This window comes from Dama dama, chromosome 12 (assembly GCF_033118175.1).
Source record: "Dama dama isolate Ldn47 chromosome 12, ASM3311817v1, whole genome shotgun sequence".
In the NCBI taxonomy this organism is placed as follows: domain Eukaryota; kingdom Metazoa; phylum Chordata; class Mammalia; order Artiodactyla; family Cervidae; genus Dama; species Dama dama.
Window position 1 is genome coordinate 43,234,158 of NC_083692.1, and position 25,224 is coordinate 43,259,381.

General features: G+C 37.6%; 1 protein-coding gene across 3 annotated transcripts in view; it reads left to right on the forward strand.

The window, feature by feature from the left end:
* The window catches only part of AP4E1 (adaptor related protein complex 4 subunit epsilon 1), a 67,782-nt gene that overhangs the window by 34,100 nt on the left and 8,458 nt on the right, over positions 1-25,224 (forward strand). For all 3 annotated transcript variants that reach the window (XM_061157149.1, XM_061157150.1, XM_061157151.1), the window contains 5 exons: positions 6,261-6,563; positions 9,274-9,388; positions 15,274-15,397; positions 20,052-20,310; positions 23,722-24,279. In XM_061157149.1, the coding sequence (XP_061013132.1) occupies positions 6,261-6,563; positions 9,274-9,388; positions 15,274-15,397; positions 20,052-20,310; positions 23,722-24,279 (1,359 nt within the window). The remainder of the gene's footprint in view (positions 1-6,260; positions 6,564-9,273; positions 9,389-15,273; positions 15,398-20,051; positions 20,311-23,721; positions 24,280-25,224) is intronic.

The window sequence follows — 25,224 nt, forward strand, 5'->3', positions numbered from 1 at the left end:
CTAATAATGTATTTCTTCAGAAATCATTTATTTCAGATCTGTTAACTCCTTCAGCTGCTGATTTTCTTTCCCACTGGCTGCCTTCTATCACTTACCTATTTTCTTGTGTATTCATTCTCTCTGCCATCTCACTTGAGTAGTCTTTTAAATATGGGTGTTTATTTAGATGCCTGTCTGTGTTCAGTGCATTTGTTGTGAATCTATATATGAATATGTGAATACTCATGAAGCTGTGGTATGCTGGCTTTCTGTTGTTGCATAATCATGTTACCACAAACTTAAAACAACATACATTTGTTACCTTACAGTTTCTGTGGGTTAGGAGTTCAGGTATGGCTTAGCTGGGTTTTCTGTTTAAGGCTCTTTAGGGTTGCACCTAAGGCTCTAGGTGTCCCTTGGGGCTGCTGTTTCATCTGAAACTTGATTAGTAAAGGATCTGCTTCCAGGCTCACATGTGGTTGTTGGCAGAAATCAGTTTCTTGTAGCTCTAAGGCTGAAGGTTTGATGTTCAGACTGTTGACTGTTGGCTGCCCTTGGCTCCAAGAGTTGTCCTCAATATCTTGCCATGTGGGCCTCCGAACATGGTGGCTTGCTTCATCGAAGCCTGCAAGGGAGATCATCTCTTTGCAAAGTGAGGTTACAGTTTTGTAGAGTATAAACCTACATAATCCTATACATCCTGTCACCTTCGTATATTCTTTCCTGTGCATGTGAGTGAGCATTTCTCTAGGGGGAGATTTGGAGAAGTGCATCTCTGGGTCATAGGATATTCACACTTTAATATTTTATGGTTTTGTCAAATGTTAGCATGTTAAATTAAATTTTACCCAGACTTTTATTTAAGAATTGTTTTCTCATCTATTAGAAAGGTGAAAAAGTGGCATAATAAATACCCCTGTACTGTTCATCTAGATTCCCAGTGAATGTTTTTAACTACCTTTGCTTTACTTTATCTACATCTATATATATAGCTGGGTCTACGTATATGCATTTGTTTTGTTGAGCCAGTTTAAATTGAGTTGCAGACATCATAACACTTCCCCTATAAAAGAATTCAATATGAATCTCCCAAGAGTCACATTCTATATAACCATAAAACCATTATTGCAACTGAAAAACATGACCTTAATTCATTAATGTCACCCAAAATACAGTCCATATTTATATTAATCCAGTTGTCAAAAAAATGTCTCTTATGACTATTTTTCTATTCCTCCTTACCCCATATCCAGTCAAGGTTCACAAATTCCTTTTAGTTTTTCTTTTAGCCTCTTTATTTTACAGTGATCCTCAGGTGTTCTTTTTGTTTGTTTGTTTTCATGACATAGTTATTTTTTTTGTATGAATACTGTTGACTTGTAGAAAGTCCAGCATTCTGAATTGGACTATGTCTGGTTGAGGTAAACATTTTTAGCAGGAATACAACATTGTCAATATGTACTTCCCACTACATTGTATTAGGATGCGTATAATATCAATTCCTCCAATTATTGGTGATTGTTAATTTCTTTGGTTAAGCTGGTGATCTTCATATTCTCTCCATTGTAAAGGTGCCATTTCTTCTTACTAATTTAGAACTGATCTGTGAGGTGATTCTAGGAGACTGTGTGAACATCTGTTCTTTAGCTGTCTTTCATCAATGGTTTTAGCATTGATAATCTTTGCCTAAATTGATTGCTGTATTTGGTAGCCATTTGTATATGTTCATATATTTAGAGTGTTTCTTTTTCTGCAGCATACAAATCCTGTACCTGTTTTGTTAGATTTATACGTAGATACAGATGGTCCCTGATTTAAGATAGTTCAGGTTAGGGTTAGGGCTATGGTGATGTGAAAGTGATACAAATTTAGGAGAAACTTCAAATTCTTTTCTTAAAAATTGAAGTATAGTTGATTTACAGTATTAATATTATATTAGTTTCAGGTGTACAGCATGTTGATTCTTTTTTTTTGCAAATTATATTCCGTTAAGGTTATTACAAGATTATGGGTCTAATTTCCTGTACTGTTCAATACATCCTTGTTGCTTATCTATTTTATACATAGTAGTTTGTATCTTTTAATCCCTTATACCTAACTTGCTCCTCCCCCATTCCCTCATTCCACTGGTAACCACTGGTTTGTTTTATTATTATTTTTATTTTATTTTATTGAATATAGTTGATTTACAGTGTGTTAATTTCTAGCATACAGCAAAGTGATTCAGTTATACATATACATGCATATTCTTTTCCATTATGATTTATTATAGGATTTTGAATATAGTTCCTGGTGCTATACAGTAGCACATTGTTATTTATCTATTTTATATATAGTAGTTTGTATCTGCTAATCCCAAATTCCTAATTTATATCTCCCCCAACCTCTTCCCTCTTTGATAACCATAAGTTTGTTTTCTCTATCTGTGAGTCTGTTTCTTAGATAAATTGGTTTGTGTCACACTTTAGATTCCATGTATAAGTGATATCTATGGTATTTGTCTTTTTCTTTCTCACTTACTTCACTTAGTATGATAATCTCTAGTTCCATCCATGTTGCTTCAAATAGCATTATTTCATTCTTTTTTTATGGCTGAGTAGTATTCCATTGTGTGTATATACCATATCTTCTTTAACCATTCAGTATGTTGATGGACATTTAGGTGGCTTCCATATCTTGGCTATTGTAAATAGTGCTGCGTTGAACATTAGGATGCATGTGTCTTTTCAGATTATGGTTTCCTCTGGATATATATGCCCAGGAGTTAAGTTGCTAGATTATATGGCAGCTCTTTTGTATTTTTTAAAGGAACATCCATACTGTTTTCTGTAGTGGCTTCACCAATTTAAATTCCCACCAATTGTATAAGAAGGTTCCCTTGTCTCCACATTCTCTCTAGCATTTGTTATTTGTAGGCTTTTTGAGAATAGTCATTCTCACAGGTGTGAGGTGATGTCTCGCTGAGGTTTTTGATTTGCCTTTCTCTAATAATTAATGTTGAGCATCTTTTCTTGTGCCTGTTAGCCAGTTTTATGTCTTCTTTGGAAAAATATCTATTCAGGTCTTCTGCTTGTTTTTTCACTGAGTTGTTTTGTTGATACTGAGTTGTATGGATTGTTTGCATATTTTGGAAATTAAGTCCTTGTTGGTTGCATTGTTTGAAAATATTTTCTCCCATTCTGTAGGTTGTTGTTTCATTTTGTTGATGGTTTCCTTTAGTGTGCAAAGGCTGTTAAGTTTAATTAGGTCCCATTTATTTATTTTTGCCTTAGTAGACAGATCCAAGAAAATATTGTTACAATTTATGTTAAAGAATGTTCTTTTCTAGGAGTTGTATGATTCAGGTCTTACAATTAGATCATTAATCCATTTTGAGTTTATTTTTGTATATTATGCGAGGAAATGTTGTAATCTTATTGTTTTACATGTAGCAGTCTAGTTTTCCCAGCAGCACTTACTGAAGAGACTGCTCCTTTCTCTATCCTATATTCTTGCCTCCTTTTTCATAGATTAGTGGTTTATTTCTGTATTTTGCTGTTATACTCTACAGTCTTGTTAAATTCACTTTCTAATCTAGAATTTTTTTTTTTTTTTTTTTGTAGATTTCTTGAGACCATGTTAAGAATTTTTGCATCTCTGTTTATGAGGGATAGTGGTCTGTAGTGTTCTTTTTTTTTTTTTTTCCTTTGTTTTGTTTTGTTTTTTTCCTACTCTATTTGGCTTTAGTATCAAGGTCGTACTGGCTTCATAGACTGTTTGAGAGTGTTCTTTCCTCTACTATTTAATGGAAAGATAGGGTGTTGTTTGTCTTTAAGTGTCTTGAAAATTTCCTATTGTCCTTCCTGTTACTGATTTTTAGTTTGTTGTCAGAGAAAACACTCTTATGATTTCACTTCTTTTAAGTCTCTTGAGGTTTATTTTATGGCCCTAAGATGTAGTGTGTCTTGTTAAATGTTCTCTGGGTGCTCGAAAAGTATTCTGCTTATTGTTGGGTGGTATTTTCTATAGATGTTGATTAAATTATTTTGGTGATGGTGTTGAGACCTGAATAAGTTAGATGTAGAAAAGAGAATGTATAACATAGATCAGTGTTCCTCAGAGTCTCTTGTGTGGATCATCTGTATCAAAATCAGATGGTATTTATTCAGAATGTGTATTGTAGATCCCCACCACAGACATACTAAATCAGATTATCTGGGAGTAGAGTCAGAAATCTATATTTCTGTGAAACATTTCAGGTGGCTTTTATGCATGCTAGTGTGTAGTCACCACTTGTTTAAATGGTTATTGGAAAATAGTAACAGAATGTGAAAGTGCTTGTAAAAACCAACATCCAAATCTGGAAGTTCAGAAGAAAGCTAACTTGTAAAGATATGATGCTTTCAGTTCAGTTCAGTTCAGTCACTCAGTCGTGTCTGACTCCTTGCGACCCCATGAACCGCAGCACGCCAGGCCTCCCTGTCCGTCACCACCTCCCGGAGTCCACCGAAACCCATGTCCATTGAGTTGGTGATGCCATTCAACCATCTCATCCTCTGTCGTCCCCTTCTCCTCCTGCCCTCAATCTTTCCCAGCATCAGGGTCTTTTCCAGTGAGTCAGCTCTTCGCATCAGGTGGCCAAAGTATTGGAGTTTCAGCTTCAACATCAGTCCTTCCAATGAACACCCAGGACTGACCTCCTTTAGGATGGACTGGTTGGATCTTCTTGCAGTCTTAGGGACTCTCAGGAGTCTTCTCCAACACCACAGTTCAAAAGCATCAATTCTTCAGCGCTCAGCTTTTTTACTGTCCAACTCTCACTACCATACATGACCACTAAAAAAACCATAGCCTTGACTAGACGGACCTTTGTTGGCAAAGTAATGTTTCTGCTTTTTAATATGCTGTCTAGGTTGGTCGTAACTTTCCTTCCAAGGAGTAAGTGTCTTTTAATTTCATGGCTGCAGTCACCATCTACAGTGATTTTGGAGCCCAGAAAAATAAAGTCTGCCACTGTTTCCACTGTTTCCCCATCTATTTGCCATGAAGTGATGGGATGGGAGGCCATGATCTTAGTTTTCTGAGTGTTGAGCTTTAAGCCAACTTTTTCACTCTCTTTCACTTTCATCAAGAGGATCTTTAGTTCCTCTTCACTTTCTACCATAAGGGTGGTGTCATCTGTATATCTGAGGTTATTGATATTTCTTCTGGCAGTCTTGATTCCAGCTTGTGCTTCCTCCAGCCCAGCGTTTCTCATGATGTACTCTGCATATAAGTTAAATAAGCAGGGTGACAATATACAGCCTCGACATACTCCTTTCCCTATTTGGAACCAGTCTGTCGTTCCATGTCCAGTTCTAACTGTTGCTTCCTGACCTGCATACAGATTTCTCAAGAGGCAGGTCAGGTGGTCTGGTATTCCCATTTCTTTAAGAATTTTCCACAGTTTATTGTGATCCACACAGTCAAAGGCTTTGGCATAGTTAATAAAGCAGAAATAAATGTTTTTCTGAAACTCTCTTGCTTTTTCAATGATCCACAGCAGATGCTGGCAATTTGATCTCTGGTTCCTCTGCCTTTTCTAAAACCAGCTTGAACATCTGGAAGTTCATGGTTCATGTATCGCTGAAGCCTGGCTTGGAGAATTTTAAGCATTAGTTTACTAGCGTGTGAGATGAGTGCAATTGTGCGGTAATTTGAGCATTCTTTGGGATTGCCTTTCTTAGGGATTGGAATGAAAACTGACCTTTTCCAGTCCTGTGGCCATTGCTGAGTTTTCCAAATTTGCTGGTGTATTGAGTGCAGCACTTTCACAGCATCATCTTTCAGGATTTGAAATAGCTCAACTGGAACTCCCTCACCTCTACTAGCTTTGTTCGTAGTAATGCTTCCTAAGGCCCACTTGACTTCACATTCCAGGATGTCTGGCTTGATGCTTTATATATTGTTAATGATAAAGATGTGAAAGTCCTTTTTGTATTCACTTCCAGTTCATGGTAGTGGTGTTTAGTTGCTCAGTAGTGTCTGACTCTTTGTGACTCAATGGACTGTAGCTTGCCAGGCTCCTCTGTCCATGGAATTTTCTAGGCAAGAATACTGGAGTGGGTTGCCATTTCCGCCTGCCCAATTCATGGTGTAATTTTGACCTAATATATGCAATTTTATTTTTAATAATTTTTTTACCATGAGAATATACTTAGTATAGATTAAATTTACTCTGCAGACACTTTGTTTAGATTTCTGAGTATAATTGCTATCTTAGTTGATGTTTGCATATATTCATTTCTTTGTTTTACTTACAGGTGTTAGGAGAGTATTCCTATCTCTTAAATAAGGAAACACCAGAGGAAGTTATAACCAAGCTCTACAAGTTACTTATGAATGACTCCATTTCTTCAGAAACAAAAGCCTGGATAATAGCTGCTGTGACCAAGTTGACACCCCAAGCACACTCTTCTAATATAGTTGAGAGATTAATCCAGGAATTTACCACATCTTTGGATACTTGCTTGAGACAGCATGCATTTGAATTAAAACACTTGCATGAGAATGTAAAACTGATGAAGAGCTTACTTCCAATTGATAAGAGTTGTGAAGACATGGTGGTAAGACATCTGCATTCTGTCTTTTTAAGGGTTGCCTTGTATTTAAAAAGAAAAGAATAATTCTTGCATTTGTGATATATCTATAATGTACCAAAATGTAATTTCTGTAGCACTTAAGATGAAGATTGGCATTTTTCTCACATTAGTGTGAGAAAGCATTTGAGAGCTTCTATTTAGTTGTTGTTGTTCAGTCGCTAAGTTGTGTCTGACTCTGTGACCCCATGAACTGCAGCACGCCAGGCTTCCTTGTCCTTCATTATCTCCCTGAATTTGCTCAAACTCCTGTCTGTTGAGTCAGTGATGCCATCCAACCATCTCTTCCTCTGTTGCTCCCTTCTTTCTCTGTTCAGTAGTGATCCTAAATAGTAAGGAAGACTAATCTGTTCTGGAGAACTGCTGTGGAAGGGGTTTATATTCTGTGACAATCTCTTTTAACATATAATAATTGGAGAAATTCAAAATTTTATCTCCTTCGAACTTCTCTTAAATATATCATTTTATTATTACTCTCTGAGAATGTAAGAAAAAAAATTACTCCATTTTATTTTATGCGTCTGCTATCTAAATCTTTACTACTTTGGAACTTTATCACTCATCTTTCCTTCTCCCACCTGTTTTCAGCACCTGCACCTTTTAGGCAAAGCACTTAGTTACTTTTCACTTCGAGTTCTCCCTTAGATTGGTGTAAATCTGAAAACTTCGAGGAGGAAGTCAGATTTTTCAGATTTTCATGTTAGATGTCATATTCTAGAGGAGAGGATGGGCATTCCCACTAATTACGATTCAGATGGAGATGCAAATTTGATCTCTAGCGGTGGGGTGGGGGGTGGGAGCGAGATCCCCTGGAGGAGGAAATGTCATTCCAGTATTCTTGCCTGAAGAATCCCATGGGCAGAGGAACTTGGCTATAGTCAATAGGGTTGCAAAGAGTCGGTCATGACCGAAGTGACTGAGCACATTCATGGCTTGTATTCATTTTAAACCTTTGTTTAAACCTTAATTTTTTTCATTAGCTCCTTGTGGGCAGAGGCCTTGGTTTAACATTCCTGAGACTATATGAATACATATGCTATTAAACTAGTTAGTAACTCTCCTTCCCTTTTTGTCAATGAAAGATAATGATGATGACATAGCTTCATCTATTTAAGAATCTTATCAAAATGAAACTTTTCCAAATTCAGAGTGTGAGATGCCAATTAAATGTTTGAGAATTACCTGCTGTTCTAAATTATCTGGGCTGGTTGTATACGCTTAGCTAAATTAGGAGAAGCAGATCTATGGTTTCTGAGGTTGTTATTGCTGTATCCTCTTGTGTATCTTGTTTTCCTTTCTTACTTAATTTTCTCTTTTCTCCTTTTCCTCTTACTCTTTTTTCATCTCTTTATTTCTTTTCATTTAACCTTTCTATTCTTGTACTTTGTTGAAATTAAGTTAATTTTCCACAGATTTGTGAAAAAACATTTCTAGATAGAAAGGAATAGGATAGTGAAATCAGTGTGGGAGGCTGGATAACAGCCCTCCCCAAGATATTCACATCTTAATCCCTGTAGCCTGTGCATATGTGTGTGTGCGCTAAGTCATTTCAGTTGTGTCTGATTCTGCAACCCCTTGTTCTGTAGCCCACCAGGCTCCTCTGTCCATGGAATTCTCCAGCCAAGAATTCTTGCCTGGGTTGGCATGCCCTCCTCCAGGGTATCTTCCTGACGCAGGGATCAAACCCGTGTCTCTTACATCTCCATTCTCAGATGGGTTCTTTTGCACTAGTGCCACCTGAGAAACCCAGAGTCTGTGCATATGTTACTTTATGTGGTAAAAGGGACTTTGTAGGTTTGATTAAGAATTTTGTAATGGGGAGATTAATGTGGATTATCTGAGTAGGCATGTTATAATCATGAAGTGTCCTTATAAAAGTGAGGCAAGAGGTCAGAGAGGAGAAGGCAAAGTAACAATAGAAACAGAGATTGGGTGATATAGCCACAAGCTGAGGAATGCCTCTAGAAAGAGACGGAACCTGTTCTCTCCTGGAGCCTCCAGAAGGAACTAGCCTTTGCCACCACCTTGTTTTTAGCCCCCAGCAGGAGGAAACTTCTTCCCTGCTTCCCTGGTTTATCAGAGGTTAAAGTGTCTGCCTGAAGTGCAGGAGACCCGGGTTCGATTCCTGAGTTGGGAACATCCCCTAGAGAAGGAAATGGCAACCCATTCCAGTATTCTTGCCTGGAGAATCCCATGGAGGGAGGAGCCTGGTAGACTACTACAGTCTGTGGGGTCGCAGAGAGTCGGACACGACTGAGTGACTTCACTTTACTTCACTTCAGGAGGAAACTAATGAAGACAGTATAGCTCATAGTGTATATGTCTTCTCCTCTACTAAGTTACAAGTCTCATGAGGGCAGGTCTTGTGTCTTCCCTTTTCTGAACCATAGCATCCAACATCCAACATGATTCCTTAACATATTGGATGCTCAAAAATGTATTCTGCAGTGCAGTGAATTAATAAGTACAAATGACTTATATTGTTAGATTCTTAGAGCTGAGGGATTTGATTATTGATGTTTCAAAAAGCTAGAGAGTTGAGTAGCAATTTTAGAATTGAAGTTCTGTTTTTCACTTAAAAATTATTTTTAGGAAATGTGGGCTAAAATTACTTACATGAGTGTGCAGTCTGCTGTTTAGGGTAAGTGTTTTAATTCCTAATTTTTGCTTTACTTAGGTAGATGCTTCCTTATCTTTTCTGGATGGTTTTGTGGCTGAAGAACTAACACAGGGGGCAGCACCTTACAAACCTCACCACCAACGGCAGGAGGAAAAGCTTTCTCAGGAAAAAGGTAATTTTTCATGAATTTATAATAAGTTACATTGTAGGGACATCACTTTTTCATGCAATTAATATCATAGTCATGTAAGTATATAACTGAGAATTTTTATCCCTCTTTAAATCTGCTTGTGACTTGTTCACCCTGGCCTTATTTGGGGTAAACAGAAAAAAAAAGAGGGGTTCCCAAAGTCCTAGGTTTCATGTACATAAGTGCCTCAGATCATCCTATAATTTTAAAAGAACTTGAAGGTAGAATTATCATGCTGGTCACTGTGCTAAAGGGCTGACAGATGTTCCTGTGAGCATATCTGCAGAAAAGCTTCAGAAAAAAAATGCTGGTTACTATGGACTAGTGAGTTTCATTTTCATTCTGAACAATCTTGTGTATCTAATCAGTGAGTTTAGTAATGTCTAAGAAAGGAAATAATAACTATATTTTAAAAAGGTAGGGTGTCAGGGAAAGACTTCTCTCATGATTTTAGTCAAGAGGAGATTATAGAAATATTTGATGGTGGATGGGAAATGAATAAAGGGAGACCATTGACTATTATATATATAGGAATTCAGAATGTTAATACTAAAAAGTTTAATGCTGAAAGGTCCTTTTTTTGTTCTATTCATTCTTTAATGATTTTGTTGAGTACTTGTTAATCCAGGCTCTGTGCTAGGCATATGAGTTCAAGTAAATGGATGATCCTACGATGAAACCAAAAAGTGTAAACTTGTATATGATAGGCTTCATGGTATTTTTTTGCAGAAGTAGAAGTATTTTCTCTTTTACGGTTTCAGTTCAGTTCAGTTGCTCAATCGTGTCCAACTCTTTGCCACCCCATGAACCACAGCACACCAGTCCTTCCTGTCCATCACCAACACCTGGAGTCCACCCAAACCCATGTCCATTGAGTCGGTGATGCCATCCAACCATCTCATCTTCTGTCATCCCCTTCTCCTCCTGCCCTCAATCTTTCCCAGCGTCAGGGTCTTTTCCAGTGAGTCAGGTCTTTTGCAGTGAGTCAGCTCTTTGCATCAGGTGGCCAAAGTATTGGAGTTTCAGCTTCAACATCAGTCCTTCCAGTGAACACCCAGTACTGATCTCCTTTAGGATGGACTGGTTGGATCTCCTTGTAGTCCAAGGGACTCTCAAGAGTCTTCTCCAACACCACAGTTCAAAAGCATCAATTCTTCAGCACTCAGCTCTCTTTATAGTTTAGTACATTATTTAGTACAGTGAAACCTAATGGCATAGAAAGTTCTATTTTCCTTCAAAGGGTAATCAGTTTTCTTCTTATTTAACCCTCATATAGAGGAGGAAATAAAAGTTTTAAATTATAATTACCCAACCTCTGACTCTAGTGCATGTCTTATGATACCCAAGGCACAGAGTGAAAAGTGCAGAGTTCTGGAGTGGGAGACGTGGTCCAGTTGCCATATTTCCTTATTTTCAAATGTTTGGGGGTTATAAGTTGCTCTTTTTTTTGACTGTGCCTTATGGCATATGGGATCTTAGTTCCCTAATCAGGGACTGAATTTACGCTCCCTGCAGCAGAAGCATGCAGCCCTAGCCACTGGACCATTAGGAATTCCCCATCAGTTGCTCTTATTACTGCAATTCAAGGCTAGAATAGAGAGGGGGAGGTAGGACAAGGAGCCTGATTTCTGGCACCCCCTGACTTCTTTCTTAAAATAAGTTAAGTGGCTGAGACAAATATAAGAGCCCTGAAACTCCCCAGGCTAGTGTATTAATTTGCCAAGTACATTTTTAATCATAGATTCATCGTTATAAATGGGTTTAAACTGTCAAATTAGACTCTTCCCCTCTCCTCCCAAATCTATTTCTTAAAAGTTCTCTAAGGTAAAATTGAAATTTTATGAGCCTAGACTGTCTGTTCCGTTATGGAAAGGAAATCAGTTACAAGACAGGACATAGTAAGTGCTTTAGTAAGTACTTGAGTGGTAAGTTATAAAGTCATGTATCTTATGATTTGATGGCAATGACAGGAAGTAAAAAGTTGGTGAAAAATAGGTACTTTCAGTCTAAAAAGTTGTTAATTCTGGAATCGTTGAAGTGTCAATTGGTTCTGATGCTGATCTTGTTTGAAATTTTTGTAAATAATTTATAGTTAAATGTCACTTTTATGAAGGATACAGTACTTCACTCTCTTGGGTAGAAAAATGCCAAGCATGTTAACAACAAGTTTCAGGAAAATATTGTAAGATACTGAGAATTGGCAAAAATGGGTGGAATAGTGGGGAACAAACTTACTACCAGTTTGTACCCAAGAGAAGCATTGAGGAATTGGTGTAGATTATTCTTTAAAAAAAAAATAGATAATGGCATCCAGTCCTATCACTTCATGGCAAATAGATGGGGGAAAAAGTGGAAGCAGTGATTTTATTTTCTTGGACTCCAAAATCACTGTGGACAGTAACTGCAGCCATGAAATTAAAAGACACTTGCTCCTTGGAAGGAAAGCTATGATAAACCTAGACAACATATTAAAAGGCAGAGATATCACTTTGCCAACAAAGGTCCATATAGTCAAAGCTATGGTTTTTCCAGTAGTCCTGTACAGATGTGAGAGTTGGACCTTAAAGAAGGCTGAGTGCTGAAGAATTGATGGTTTTGAATTGTGATGCTGGAGAAGACTCTTGAGAGTCCCCTGGACAGCAAGGAGATCAAACCAGTCAATTCTAAAGGAATTCTACCCTGAATATTCATTAGAAGGACTGATGCTGAAGCTCCAATACCTTGACCATCTGATGTGAAAAGCTGAGACATTGGTAAAGACTCTGATGCTGGAAAAGATTGATGATAAAAGGAGAAGGGGGCAGCAGAAAATGGGCTGGTTAGAGAGCATCACCGACTCAGTGAGTTTGAGCAAACTCCAGGAGACAGTGGAGGACAAGGAAGCCTGACATGCTGCAGTCCGTGGGGTCACAAAGAGTTGGACACCACTTAGTAACTGAACAGCAGCAGCAGCAACTCCTATCTACAAAATTAAGGATTTTTGAAAACCACATCAAGTTGAGACTGTTCGTCTCTCAAAAAATAAAATTAATAACAGCTGGAAGTAGTCAGAGACGTATAGCCACGTGATCAAGGTATAAAAGAACTGCAGTACAAGATAAGATAAAGAGGGAATGTGCATATAGTCAAGGCCTCTAAAGTTGTGAAGGATATAAACAAGTTAAATATTGAATTACTTATTCCCAGGATTGTTTATGTTTTTATTTCTCACCTGGATTACTCTTGGTAGCTCCTAACTCCCGAGGACTCTCTCTGCTTCTAGCTCATGCTTTCTCTTCTGTATGAATTGCTCTTTGTCCTCCTTCTTCATCTGGTTAGCTTCTACATATTCACTAAGTTTCAATTCAGCCATCTTCTGTCTTCTCCTGACTCTCTGTATAGCTTTATTCTCTTCCTGCGCCCCAGTTTGCACATATTCATCTAGTTAACTCTCTCCTATTTTTGTCTCTCTAGTCATTTATCTCTGTAAGAATCTTGGGAAATTTTCACTTAGTGAAAATAATGTGGTTTGAATGTTATTCTCAATGTTAAGCCTTTCTCAGCCTTTCTTAGATGACAAGCTTTAATTCTTCTGTATCACAATCAGAATCTTATCTGACTATTCTCCAGATATTGTCCTCTTTCATGTCTAGTCTTTTTCCCCCCTCTATTTTCAACTTTTTACCTCTAATTTTGAATTCTTTCTTGTCTTTGCTTAAACTTTTTATCTTAATGTCCTCTTTGTCTTAAACTCTTAAAACGTTTCTTGAGCTCTACTATTACTGAAGTGTCAGTGCAGAGGCTGACGGCTGACTGTCACAGATGCTATTTAAAAGAGGCCAATATGGGATAGAAGGTTAAACCAGATGATTTGAAAGCTTAAAATGAGAGGATATTCTAGCTGAAAAGGACCTTATAAAGACTTAGACAAGTGGTTTCCAAACGTGTTTAAGAATCAGAATCACAAAAAGAGTTTTGAAAAAATGATACAGATTTTTTATTCTTACTCCTATATCTTTTGTATCTGTGTCTCTGAAAACCTGGTTGTGGGTATAAAAAGATCTGTAGACTGTGTGAAGTCAGCTTATTCTTGGTTATCTTGGAAACTGCTGATCTCCACAAAAGAAATTAAGTTCTATTTCACAATCTAGTTAACACCCAACCTACATCAAGAACTGGTTCTCTTGATTATTATTAGTGAGCCCATTATTTTTTTCTACTGAGAAGTAGTTCTCTTCTATATCTTTCATTTAGCTAACAAACAGACTGATTTATTTAGTACACTTGGATTAGGTGGTGTTTCCTTTGAAGGAGACAGTGTGTAATATGATTGAGGGTGCAGCTCTGGAACCAGAGTATCTGATGTTGAATCTGCCTCTTTCATTTCTTGTCTTTGTACTCTTGGGTGTCTTCATGGTAGGCTCAGTTTGACCACAGTTTCCTCATTTGTAAAGAGAGGATAATAATTGCAGAAGTTTACATTTTATTTTCTGAGATACTTTTTTATTATTTAGGAAAGTTTTTAATGGCAAACCACTCTGGTATTCTTGCCTGCAAAATCCCATGGATGGTGGAGCTTGGCAGTCTACAGATCATGGGGTCGCAAAGAGTCAGACATGACTGAGCAACTTCATTTTTTATTGTAAATAGGCAATCCAAAGAGATAATGTGCCACTTAGGATTAAGTTTAGTTACATAGCATGTTAGAAAACGGGGCCTTATGCAAGGCAGAGGGTATTGCTTTTTCCCATTAAAAAAATCTGGAAGTAGGCAGGCTAGTATTGATGATGGCTTTATGAACATAAAAGAGGAAGGAAGGGAGGAAGTTTTTTTTTCTTCTGGGAGGATTCGGTCCAAAAGTTATGCACAAAATGTGCATATAATTTCATTGGTCAGAATTCAGTCACATGGCAGAAGAGTCTGGAAATGTCATCTCTTTTCTGGGTGGCTATTTACCTAGTTAAGAATGGAGGGTTCTGTAACTTAATGGCAACCCACTCCAGTACTCTTGCCTGTAAAATCCCATGCACGGAGGAGCCTGGTAGACTGCAGTTCATGGGGTCACGAAGAGTCGGACACGACTGAGCGACTTCACTTTCACTTTTCACTTTCATGCATTGGAGAAGGAAATGGCAACCCACTCCAGTGTTCTTGCCTGGAGAATCCCAGGGACGGGGGAGCCTAGTGGGCTGCCGTCTATGGGGTCGCACAGAGTCGGGCACGACTGAAGCGACTTAGCAGTAGCAGCAGCATTTACCTAGTTAAGAATGGAGGGTTCTGTAACTTATAAAGAGGAGGAGAATGGATATCAGTATCTGCTCTACCACAATCACCATATGAATTTTATGGCTCTGGATGAATCACTTGGGTATACAGACTCAAAAGAATCTGAACCTGGGTAAACCTTGTTCTTTGTCAGTAAGGGAGATTTTACATTGAAGGTTCCATCAGTCCAGTTGGTACAGGAATGTGCCTAAGAGCATTTTGTGAAACAAAAACACAGTCGGCTCTTCATAGTTCATTAAACATTTTTGCATGAGAAGAGCAACTTTTCAGTAGACCTGGTTTATCATTTGTCTTTCCTGGTTGAATTGTTTTTAACTTTGAAGGGAGATAAAAAAAATGAAAGACTGTTTGTCTTTGATAAATTAATTGTCTGAAAACTGTAGTAGAGATTCAGTAAATAATAGCTGCTTTGTTATTATTATTACTATAAATATTAGATTATTTCCCAAACCCTTTACAGTTTAAAAATTGTCACTGAATTCTAGTATTCAGTTATTTTATTTCAGTATTAAATGGTGCTTTTGATAATTTTTGCTTTTTTTTTTTTCATAATTTTTGCTTTGTTTTAAATATGAACCTCTGTTTTTGTTTTAAAATTCTAGTTCTCAATTTTGAACCGTATGGACTCTCTTTTTCTTCATCTGGCTTCACTGGACGACAGTCTCCTGCTGGCATTTCTCTTGGTTCAGATATATCTGGGAATAGTACAGAGACTGGACTAAAAGAGTAAGTTCCTTTCTTATTAAAATTGAGAACATGGGCGTGTTTAAATGTCTTTAAATGTTGAAGGGCTCCTGAAAGCTAAATTCTGCATGGGTTGTTGTTTCTATTTATTGCTTTCAAAGTGCTGATAGTGTACAGCCTGTCCTTGTACTTTAAGAGAGCTTGCTTACTTCCAAGACAGTATAGAAAGTATACATGCTTTGTGTGTGTTATTACTATATATCATGTATACACACACACATTTTTAAAGTAGTGTATCAGAACTTATATACCCAGGTGAGTATTCAACATATCATTCCACATTTTTCATAATCTACTTCTTAAAACCATCTCATTGGAAATTGCCAAATATATAGATGAACATAAAATAAGGTGACAGACTTCAACTTGAGAAAGCTGTATATTTTGTTCAGAATGCTTTCAGAGTTTCTTTCAGCCACCGTGAAATTTGGTGATACGTTAGTCTAAACGTCTTGATATGGAACCAAATCTTCATCCTTTTTAGGTAATTTTTATTTTTGAAATATGAAAAAATTAGTAGAAATTATGATCAAGCTAATAAAATGAGATAATGTATGCAAAGTGCCTTGTACAACCCAGTATATAATAAGTGATTGATAAATGGTAGCTAATATAATTAATAATTGTCATTGCTGTCATTATTGTTATTAACCAAAAGCTGAATTTACTACATAAAATTAGTGGTCACTCTGGATAACTGGTCAGTATACAAGTGTGACATAAAATAATGAAAATGGCTTTCTTGTTTGTGAAGTAGCTTCTTCTAAAAGAATTAAAAAATATTTTGTGTAATGGCAGCATTGTTGGAATAAATGATAAAATCTCATCGGTGACAACTTTGAAAGATGACATTTGAACTGACTCAGTGACCTTATTTTATGTTCATCTTTGCATTTGTCAGCCTTCCAGTGAGATGGTTATAAGAAGGGTTTATCAGAAGAATGACAGAATATGAGGAATGTAGAGTGATATGCTAAGTGAAATGGCATGAGTTCAAAACCTTTTTCCTAACCTTTTTCTCCCCTGCTCTATTGACACCCTTTTCTTTCCCAGACATTTAATGTCAGCATTACAAGCATGGGGTGCAGATAGGGTCCATGAACATATAACGGTGGTGGTGGTGATAGCATTTAAGTACCTTAGACAGGGAATAGAGAGGCAAGGCAAGGAGAAACAGAAAACCCAAACCCTCCCAATCTCCCAATCCAGGGAGGAAACGTAGTCCCTTTTACTGAACAACAGATGATGGCATCTGCTTTTTTAGTATTAGAACTAGGGTCTGGGGGACTTGACAGGACCTCGTGAATTCTATACGTGTACATGTACTGCTCTCAGAGAAATGACATTAGGCAAAGCTGCTAAGGAATTATATGTATGCTATATTATCATGAACTGCAGTGTGAGGGATGAATTTAAAATTTCTATCTAAAAAGGACCACAGTTCACACAGTATTTCGGATTAGGAACCTTGTGGTAATTGGCAAGGTGAATCAGCTTTAGAGAGGAGATGATAGTTCTTCTTCAGTCTCTGGCAAGCTGAGAATAAAGTATGGCAAGCTGAGAATAAAGTATAGCAAGCCAATTTAGAATTTCTTACCTTAAGTCCTATTGTAGAGCAGCACCCTGCCTCGAATGGGAATTTCTGGAGTTCAAAGTATATTCCCAATATTTTGAATGTTGAGTGAGTGAGTGAAAGTCGCTCAGTTGTGTCCAACTCTTTTTGGCCCCATGAACTATACAGTCTATGGAATTCTCCAGGCCAGAATATTGGAGTGGGTAGCCTTTCCCTTCTCCAGGGGATCTTCTTAACCCAGGGATTGAACCCAGGTCTCCTGCATTGCAGGTGGATTCTTTACCAGCTGAGCTACCAGGGAAGCCCCTTCTGAAGGTTGCTTCATTGGGCTTCACTGGTGGCTCAGATTGTAAAGGATCCACCCACAATGTGAGAGACCTGGGTTTGATCCCTGGGTTAAGAAGATCCCCTGGAGAAGGCAACAGCTACCCACTCCAGTATTCTTGCCTGGAGAATTCTGTGGACAGAGGAGCCTGGCAGGCAGCAATTTTGAAGGTTGCTTGGCCATAATTTACATCTGTGTTTGAATGGCCTGATTAAAAATAGCACAAAGGTATACCATATAAAACCATGTATTATATTGATATTATTATCATCAAAATCCAGGCAAAGATGACTCACGTTTAAAATTTTTTTACAATATGTTTAATATCAGAAAGAAGCATATTTTGTGTGTGAAATGGTTTTATGCTGCTCTCATATACTTCCTGTTTAGACTTTCTATATGTAATGCATGATAGTGGAAATTTATGTTGATTATAGGCATGTGTGCTTATTACAGAGGATGAGATAGTTGGATGGCATCCTTGACCCAATGGACATGAGTTTGATCAGACTCTGGGAGATAGTGAAGGACAGGAAGGCCTGGCATGCTGCAGTTCATGGGGTCACAAAGAGTTAGACACGACTTAGCAACCGAACAACAACAACAATGCAGGCCCCATTTTCCTCCCCTTTCTCATTTTTGCCTGTTATTGTGGGTTGAATTCCCTGGGAAGTGCATTTGGAGATGGAATTTAGCATGCAAAACATTAAGGCGTGTCCTTGGCATCAACAACTGTGGAAGGAAGGAGAAGAAGAGGGTTGGACAGAAGAAGTAGTCAGGAATCAATGCAGTGCCAACAACAGTGTCTGCCAGCTCCCTTGGAAGCTCTGGAGCTGGAATGGCCCATCAGAGCTGTCCTGAGCTGGGCTGAAATGGGTGGCCAGGACTCTATATGTCTGTTCATTAATTATTAGATGTGGGTGGCCTGGGAGAAGGCATGTTCTGCAACTGACGTGATTCTGCAACTGAGGCAAATCCCTAAGGGTTCTACACTCCCAGCAGCCGCACCAGTGACTTCTTCATTGAAGGGGGATCTGGATGGAACATCCCAGGATCTACTACACTTACTTTTTAAAATTAAACTAACATTTGAATCATTTGGAGAGTTGCTGTTTTTTTTTTAAACTACCCCTTAATAATTAAAGGATATGTTTTGGTAAACAAGTTTACAAAAACACTGTCATTCTCCTGGGGGATTCGTGAATCCCTTGTTGTTGCTGTTGAGCGTCCTAGAGATGCTGGGGTCATTTTAGTGGCTCCCGTGATGACTTTTTTATCTGCTCACACAAGATCAGCCAGTTTTCTTCTGAAAGGGTTGATGGATAAATAACAGGTTTTTGTTTGTTTTTTAACTTTTTAGAAAACTCTTTGGTACCTGAAAGAGAGAAATGAAGATATTTATAAGGGAACATTCAACAGTAAAATTCGTTGAGTAGGAATGAACTGATTTCCTGTAGGGTGTTCTTTATTAACGTAAGACTTTCTTTTAGACAATTGGTACTTAATAGCATTAGTTCTCCACTCAGTATGAAGTATAATGATCTTTTTTTGTTTCTGGTGCACTACAGAAAATCAAACTGACCATGATTCCAACAAATTGAAGTAGAATAACAATCAGTACAGATATTTCTGAAATCTTATTTTAGAGTCATTTCATGGTCTGCCTATCTTATAGCGCAAATTTTAAAAATGCAGTTTTAGATCATGGCAGAGATACTTAACATGAGTTGGTGCCGAGGACACATGGTTCTTAAATGAAAACAGTAGAGGCAGTCTTTGGTTGTTTGAGCCTGCACTTAAGATTTGCAGCTGTAGCTTTTGGGACGATAGTAGATGAGTCTTAATCCTAATCACTGCTTTATTCTTCTTCACCTCAGGTATTAACTCCTAACATTCATGCTTTTTCCAAAAGTATCATTAATACTTTTATCTTTTATAAATCAAACCTCATTCATTTTTATTAATGTACATTATAATAGTTAATGGGGCTTTTCTGGTGGTTCAGTGGTAAAGAATCTGCCTGCTAATGCAGGAGATGTGGGTTCAATCCCTGGGTCAGGAAGACCCCTGAAGAAGGAAATGGCAACCACTCCATTGTTCTTACCTGAGAAATCCCTTGGACAGAGGAGCTGGGCGGGCTATAGTCCACCGGGTTGCAAAAGAGTTGGACACGACTTAGTGACTAAACAACAGCAGTAATAGGTGAAAATGTAGATTGTGTTCACATTAAGAAAACCTTTTGGATTAAAGGTAAATTTACACATAGAAGTAGATTTGAATGAAGTTTTTTTTTTTTTTTTTTTTGCTTTCCACAGGATTTTACGTAGTGAATTTATAGAGTGTTAATTCCTCCATTAAGTGATTATAGCTATGAAACTATGTCATTTCTGAACTTTAACCCGTTAGAAGTAAGGATAATTTTGAAAAGTCGATACATTGAAAGGAACTAATTTATAGTATTTCTGTTTTTGGACGTCTTGTTCAAACAATTAAATGAAAATTAAATGATCTGAAATTTTAAACTAAGTCTTGAGTTTTGTTGCGTTAAGTATTTTGACTGGAAGGTTGGCTTTAACTAAAAAACTGCAGATCTCAATTTTATTTCTGGCATATAGAATATAATCTGAAAGCTATTTCTAAAAGATGACAACAAAGATGTGTTTTTTAAAAAATGCCTCATGAAGGTAACTGTTTAGCAGTTATTTAAACTGACTTGATTTCATTATCAATCTCCTTAGGACAAATGGCTTGAAGCTGGAAGGTATAAAGAAATTGTGGGGGAAAGAGGGCTATCTTCCCAAGAAGGAAAGCAAAACTGGTGATGAAACGGAAGTCCCTCCAGTTCCTCAGGAGAGTATAATAATGGAGAATGGAGATCAAACTGTAACAAAAAAGGATCAGTCTCAAGTCCTTACCCAATCTAAAGAGGAGAAAGAAAAGCAGCTGCTGGCATCATCATTGTTTGTTGGGCTAGGATCAGAAAGTACAATCAATTTGGTAAGTAGTCAGTTATATTCCTCTGAGAATCTTATGTCCCCTGTTTTGAACAAAAAAACTGGTTCTACAAAAGTTCCTGACTGTTAATCTATACACGTTTTGGGAATGGCTCCTGCAGCTCCAGAGCCATAAGTGACATACCTTTTATATTCCTGAAGGAGAAAATCTTACTGGCTCCGCTTCAGTCAGGTGTTCTCTTTAGTCAGTGCAAGGGTCAGAGTCCAGATTAAGTTGCAAATATGACCATGTGTATTATCACCCCCATGGGTGGAAAGGACAGGCCTCAATGGAAAGTGGACTTGATGGAAATTAAAAATAGTAATAGTTCAACAATATTGATGTGTCTATGGAAAAAGTACTTCTTAAAATGGTTATTTTTAATAATGAAAAATAGGAATCAATTTAGATGTCTTAAGAGAATGGGTACATAAATTATATTAGCACTGGATATGACTTTGTCATTAAAAATGATAAATACTGCACTGTAAAATTAAAAGATACTTATATATATATCAAGCAAAAAAACCCCCAGAATATTATTTTTTTATATTGCTTGTAACTGTTAAGATAAAAATGTATTGGGATTGAAAGGAATTATGCAAAAGTGATAATTATATTCAGAAATTTTGATTATGATGATTTGCAAAACTTTTTATGCTGATATATTATTCTCTTAGTAAAAGAATAAACTGTGGCATGAAGGACAGGTGCCATTTTTGAGTGTCGGCGTATTTCATATGTAATTTTCCACTTGGTGGGCAGATGATCCCACCTAGTGCAAAATTATGATTAGAGCTATATTTTGTTCAGTTTTATATCACAGTTTTTTTCATCCTTCATCTCCCTTGGTGGAATTTTCCCTCCATCTCTGTCAACACTAGTCAAGTCTCTAGGCTACATTCTTTGCCTGTATCTCTTTCTTTTCCAGAGCTTATTTTTGTCAGACTTGATTATCAGAAAAAGTGAATTGAATTCATCCTAAAAATATTAATAGGTAATTAATGTATCTTAATGTTGTCTCAGCACGTGTAGTTCGGCAGCACAGTGACTGATCTGGAGTCCGTGAGCTATTCCGGCAGGCTGTGATGAAGTTTCCATTGAATGATCTGTCACTAATAGGGCAAGTTCTCAGTGGTCAGAGTGCATCAGGGTCAGGGTGCTCCAAGGCTTATGAAGCCCTGATTGATGAGCCTTTTTCCTGGTGTTGAAGGGTTTCTACCTTCTCAACAAAGTGCATAGCTTTCAGAGTATTTCTCCTGAGAACATTCAGGGTGATAAATTAATTAGACTTTTATTTTTTTTTTGGTGGGCTCAAAATAAGAAATGTAAGTAGGATGTTTTTCTATTTAAGTTAGGTTAAATCCTTTCTGCATTACCCCTCACACTTTTCTTTTTTCTTCAGCTATCACTAGAATTAGTTGGAAAAAAAGAGTGTATTTCCCTGTTTCAGGGGGCCCTGAATTATGTGAGGAACTATGTTATAACTCAGATGGCCTCATGCAGAAAGGAGGGGAAGCAAATAAGTACATAAAATTAGCATATATTATTTTTTAATAATACATGTAATAATGTTGTTCAGTTGCTCAGTCATGTCTGACTCTTTGCAACCCCATAGACTGTAGCATTCTAGGCCTCTCTGTCCCTCACCATCTCCCAAAGTTTGCTCAAAGTTATGTCCATTGCATTGGTGATGCTGTCCAGTCATCTCATCCTCTGACGCTCTCTTCTCCTGCCCTCAATCTTTCCCAACATTAGGGACTTTTCCAATGTAATAATACATGCGGGGTAACGTGTAAAATTACCTGGCAACCTTAACTTTTCTCTCACTGGGGCAAAATGGACAAGTCCTTTTGGATAGCTGCTTTTCTCTACCAATCCTATTCTTTTCCTATTTTTCTAATTTTTAATGTTTTCAGTTATATAGATCAAGGTTATATTGAGTATTTCATTTTAACTAGTTTTTAAGTCTGTGTTCCATTTTGAGTTAATTTTTTTAATATAGTTTAGTGTGGGGGTTAAAGGTTTTTTTTTCCCCCCACATCTTTGCCTTTTATTTCACCATCATTTAAAAAAGTATTTTCTCTGGGTTGTGAATTTGAGGTTGATTGTTTCTTTTAAGTAATCTGACAAATAGGTTACTCCCATGTCTTCTGGCTTGTGTAGCTTCTAACTAATAGCAGGTTTGATAGTGTAGAAGAAAAGATCATTATGCTTGAAGACAAAGTAATAGAAACTATCCAAAATGAAACACGGAAAGAAAAGAGAAAACAAAAAACCCACAGCATTAGTGATCTGAGGACAATATCGAGTGGTCTAAGTGAAGTAAAGTTGCTCAGTTGTGTCCGACTCTTTGCGACCCCATGGACTGTAGCCTACCAGCATCCTCAGTCCATGGGATTTTCCAGGCAAGATTACTGGAGTGGGTTGCCATTTCCTTCTCCAGTCGAGCGGTCTAGTACATATCTAATTCAAGTTCCGTGGCTACCCGAAATAAAAGTCCTCTCCCTCCCCTATCCCTCAACTTATTTTCATTTTTGTGTTAATATAATGTTAGTTCTTGTTTGATGACTTCTGAATTGAAAGGTCAGAGATGGACTTAACCTGCTGAGAGTTGGAAGAGATGTTGGGACTTGAGGGGATGAGAGGATGTGAAAAGGGAGCTAGAATTCTGATTAGCCAGAATAGTGTGAAGGATGGCCACGCAGGAGGATGAACTTAAAGTAGTGCCAGTCTGCTGCACTGACTTTAGATATAACTTTGTGAGGCAAGAGGTTGCTTGAGTCATCACTCTTCTTGCATGGATTCTCAGCCGTTTCCTTGGGAGGCTTAGCTCAAGAATAGCAAATTTGCTGTTCCCATCCCCTGAGTCTGTAACATACTTCACCAGTCACTTTTAGAATTCTTTTCTTCTGTGTGTTCTAGTTAGCCAGTGCTAGTTGATTATTAAGGTAAAGTCAGTTTTTCTTCCCTGTTTATTGACTCACAGGTTGTAAAAATAGGACTATTATAGATTGCTGAACCAAAGTTTGAGCCATCCCTATGTTTAAGGGTATTTTAGCTTCTACAGGACAACTCTGGAAACAAAAAATTGCTAACTTTCGCACTGTTTTTAATTTGTGCAATTCTGTACTCTAGCATTCTGAAGTCTAACAAGACTTAAAATTGTTCATTGTTGACTTTTTGACCTTATTTCTTTTTCTGATTTTATGTGTTTTTAATGAGAAGTAGATTTAGCTTAATAGTTCAGAGTTATGTAGCTGTCAGAATTTTAGGGCTTAACATTTTATCCATCTCTAATAGGTAGAACCTTAGCTAGTTACTACATTGCTCATTTGAAATTATTAAAAAAAAGTTTGACTCATGACTTAGTAGAATGGTTTCTTTTTATATTATTATGTTTTATCTTTGCAGCTCGGAAAAACAGATACCATTTCTCACAAGTTTAGAAGGAAATCAAAAATCAAAGAAACCAAAAGTGAGGAAACAACCACTGATCAAAATATAATCCGTTCTTCCTTTAGTTCTTCATCAAATGTGACTTATGAAGAAGATTATTGTTTGGATAATTTGCAGGATAGAGGAGACAAAGAATTAAAGAAGTTTTCTCTCAGTTCAGAACTTTTGGATTCGGAGTCACTGACAGAACTGCCCTTGGTTGAGAAAATCTCAAATTGCAGGCTGTCTACACCCTCTTTGTTTGCTGATAACAACATGGAAGTTTTTCACCCTCCTCAAGCCACTGCAGCCTCAGTTGCCAATGAAATCTCTTTAGCTTCTTCTTTGTTGGAAGAAACAAGTGAGCACATACATTCAGATCTTATGGAGGTCTGTAATAATGAAACCATATCTGTGTCTTCTTACAAAATTTGGAAAGATGATTGTTTGTCGGTGGTCTGGTCAGTTTTTAATAAAAGTGGTTTGGAACTGAAAAGTGCTAACTTAGAAATTGCTCCTGCAGAAAATTTCAAGGTAAGACAACGAATGGTTTATTATTTCTGCCTTAAATAGACAGTGCTTCCTTAATGTTTCTGCTGTTGACTCTTCTGATGGCTTATAAATTTCTCCCACATGCTTTTTTCTTCTTTAGCAAAAAGAGTGAAAGGTGTGACAGATTTTTAAAATTATTTTAGGTGGGACAAATAATTCAAACGAGACAAGGGAACGTAATAAAGATTGTACTGGAGAATACTGAGAAAACTGATGCAGTTTCTTCTGTGAGCTGGAATGCGTTAAGTGGGACATCCCCGGGCCCTGGCAGGATCCCTAACTGTGGACGCACGCGCTGTGCTGCCATGCTGTGTTAGGTGCTTCAGTCGTGTCCACCTCTCTGCGACCCTGTGGACTGTTGCCTGCCCAGCTCCCCTGTCCACGGGATTCTCCAGGCAAGAACTGGAGTGGGCTGCCGTGCCCTCCTCCAGGGGACCTTCCTGACCTAGAGATCAAACCCACGTCTCCTGCGACTCCCTCATTGTAGGCGGATTCTTTACTGCTGAGCCACCAGGGAAGCCCATAGATGTGCATTAGAATCACCTAATTCTAAAAACCTAAAAGCACAAACCAAAACCCAATTCAGTTGTCTGAGCTTTACCACCAGAACTTGATTTGAGTAAGGGTGGAGAATGAGAGGGAAAGATACCTGTTTTTTTTTTTTCTTTAAACTCTCCTAGCTTTAAAACATGGTACTAGTTAGTATTGAGAGCCACATGACTACTGTTGTGTTTTTTTTTGGTGGTTGTTGCTAAATCACACAGACATTTTCATTGTAATGCCGTTTGTTACATAATTCTGACCAATATATTATTATTTCTTAATTATCTGTGCTAGTGAATTTTTCTCAAGTGAAGTTGTCAGTTATCCTTATGTTGTGGCTTGTTATTAATATCTCACCATAGTATGCTTTTGTACTACTTCAGT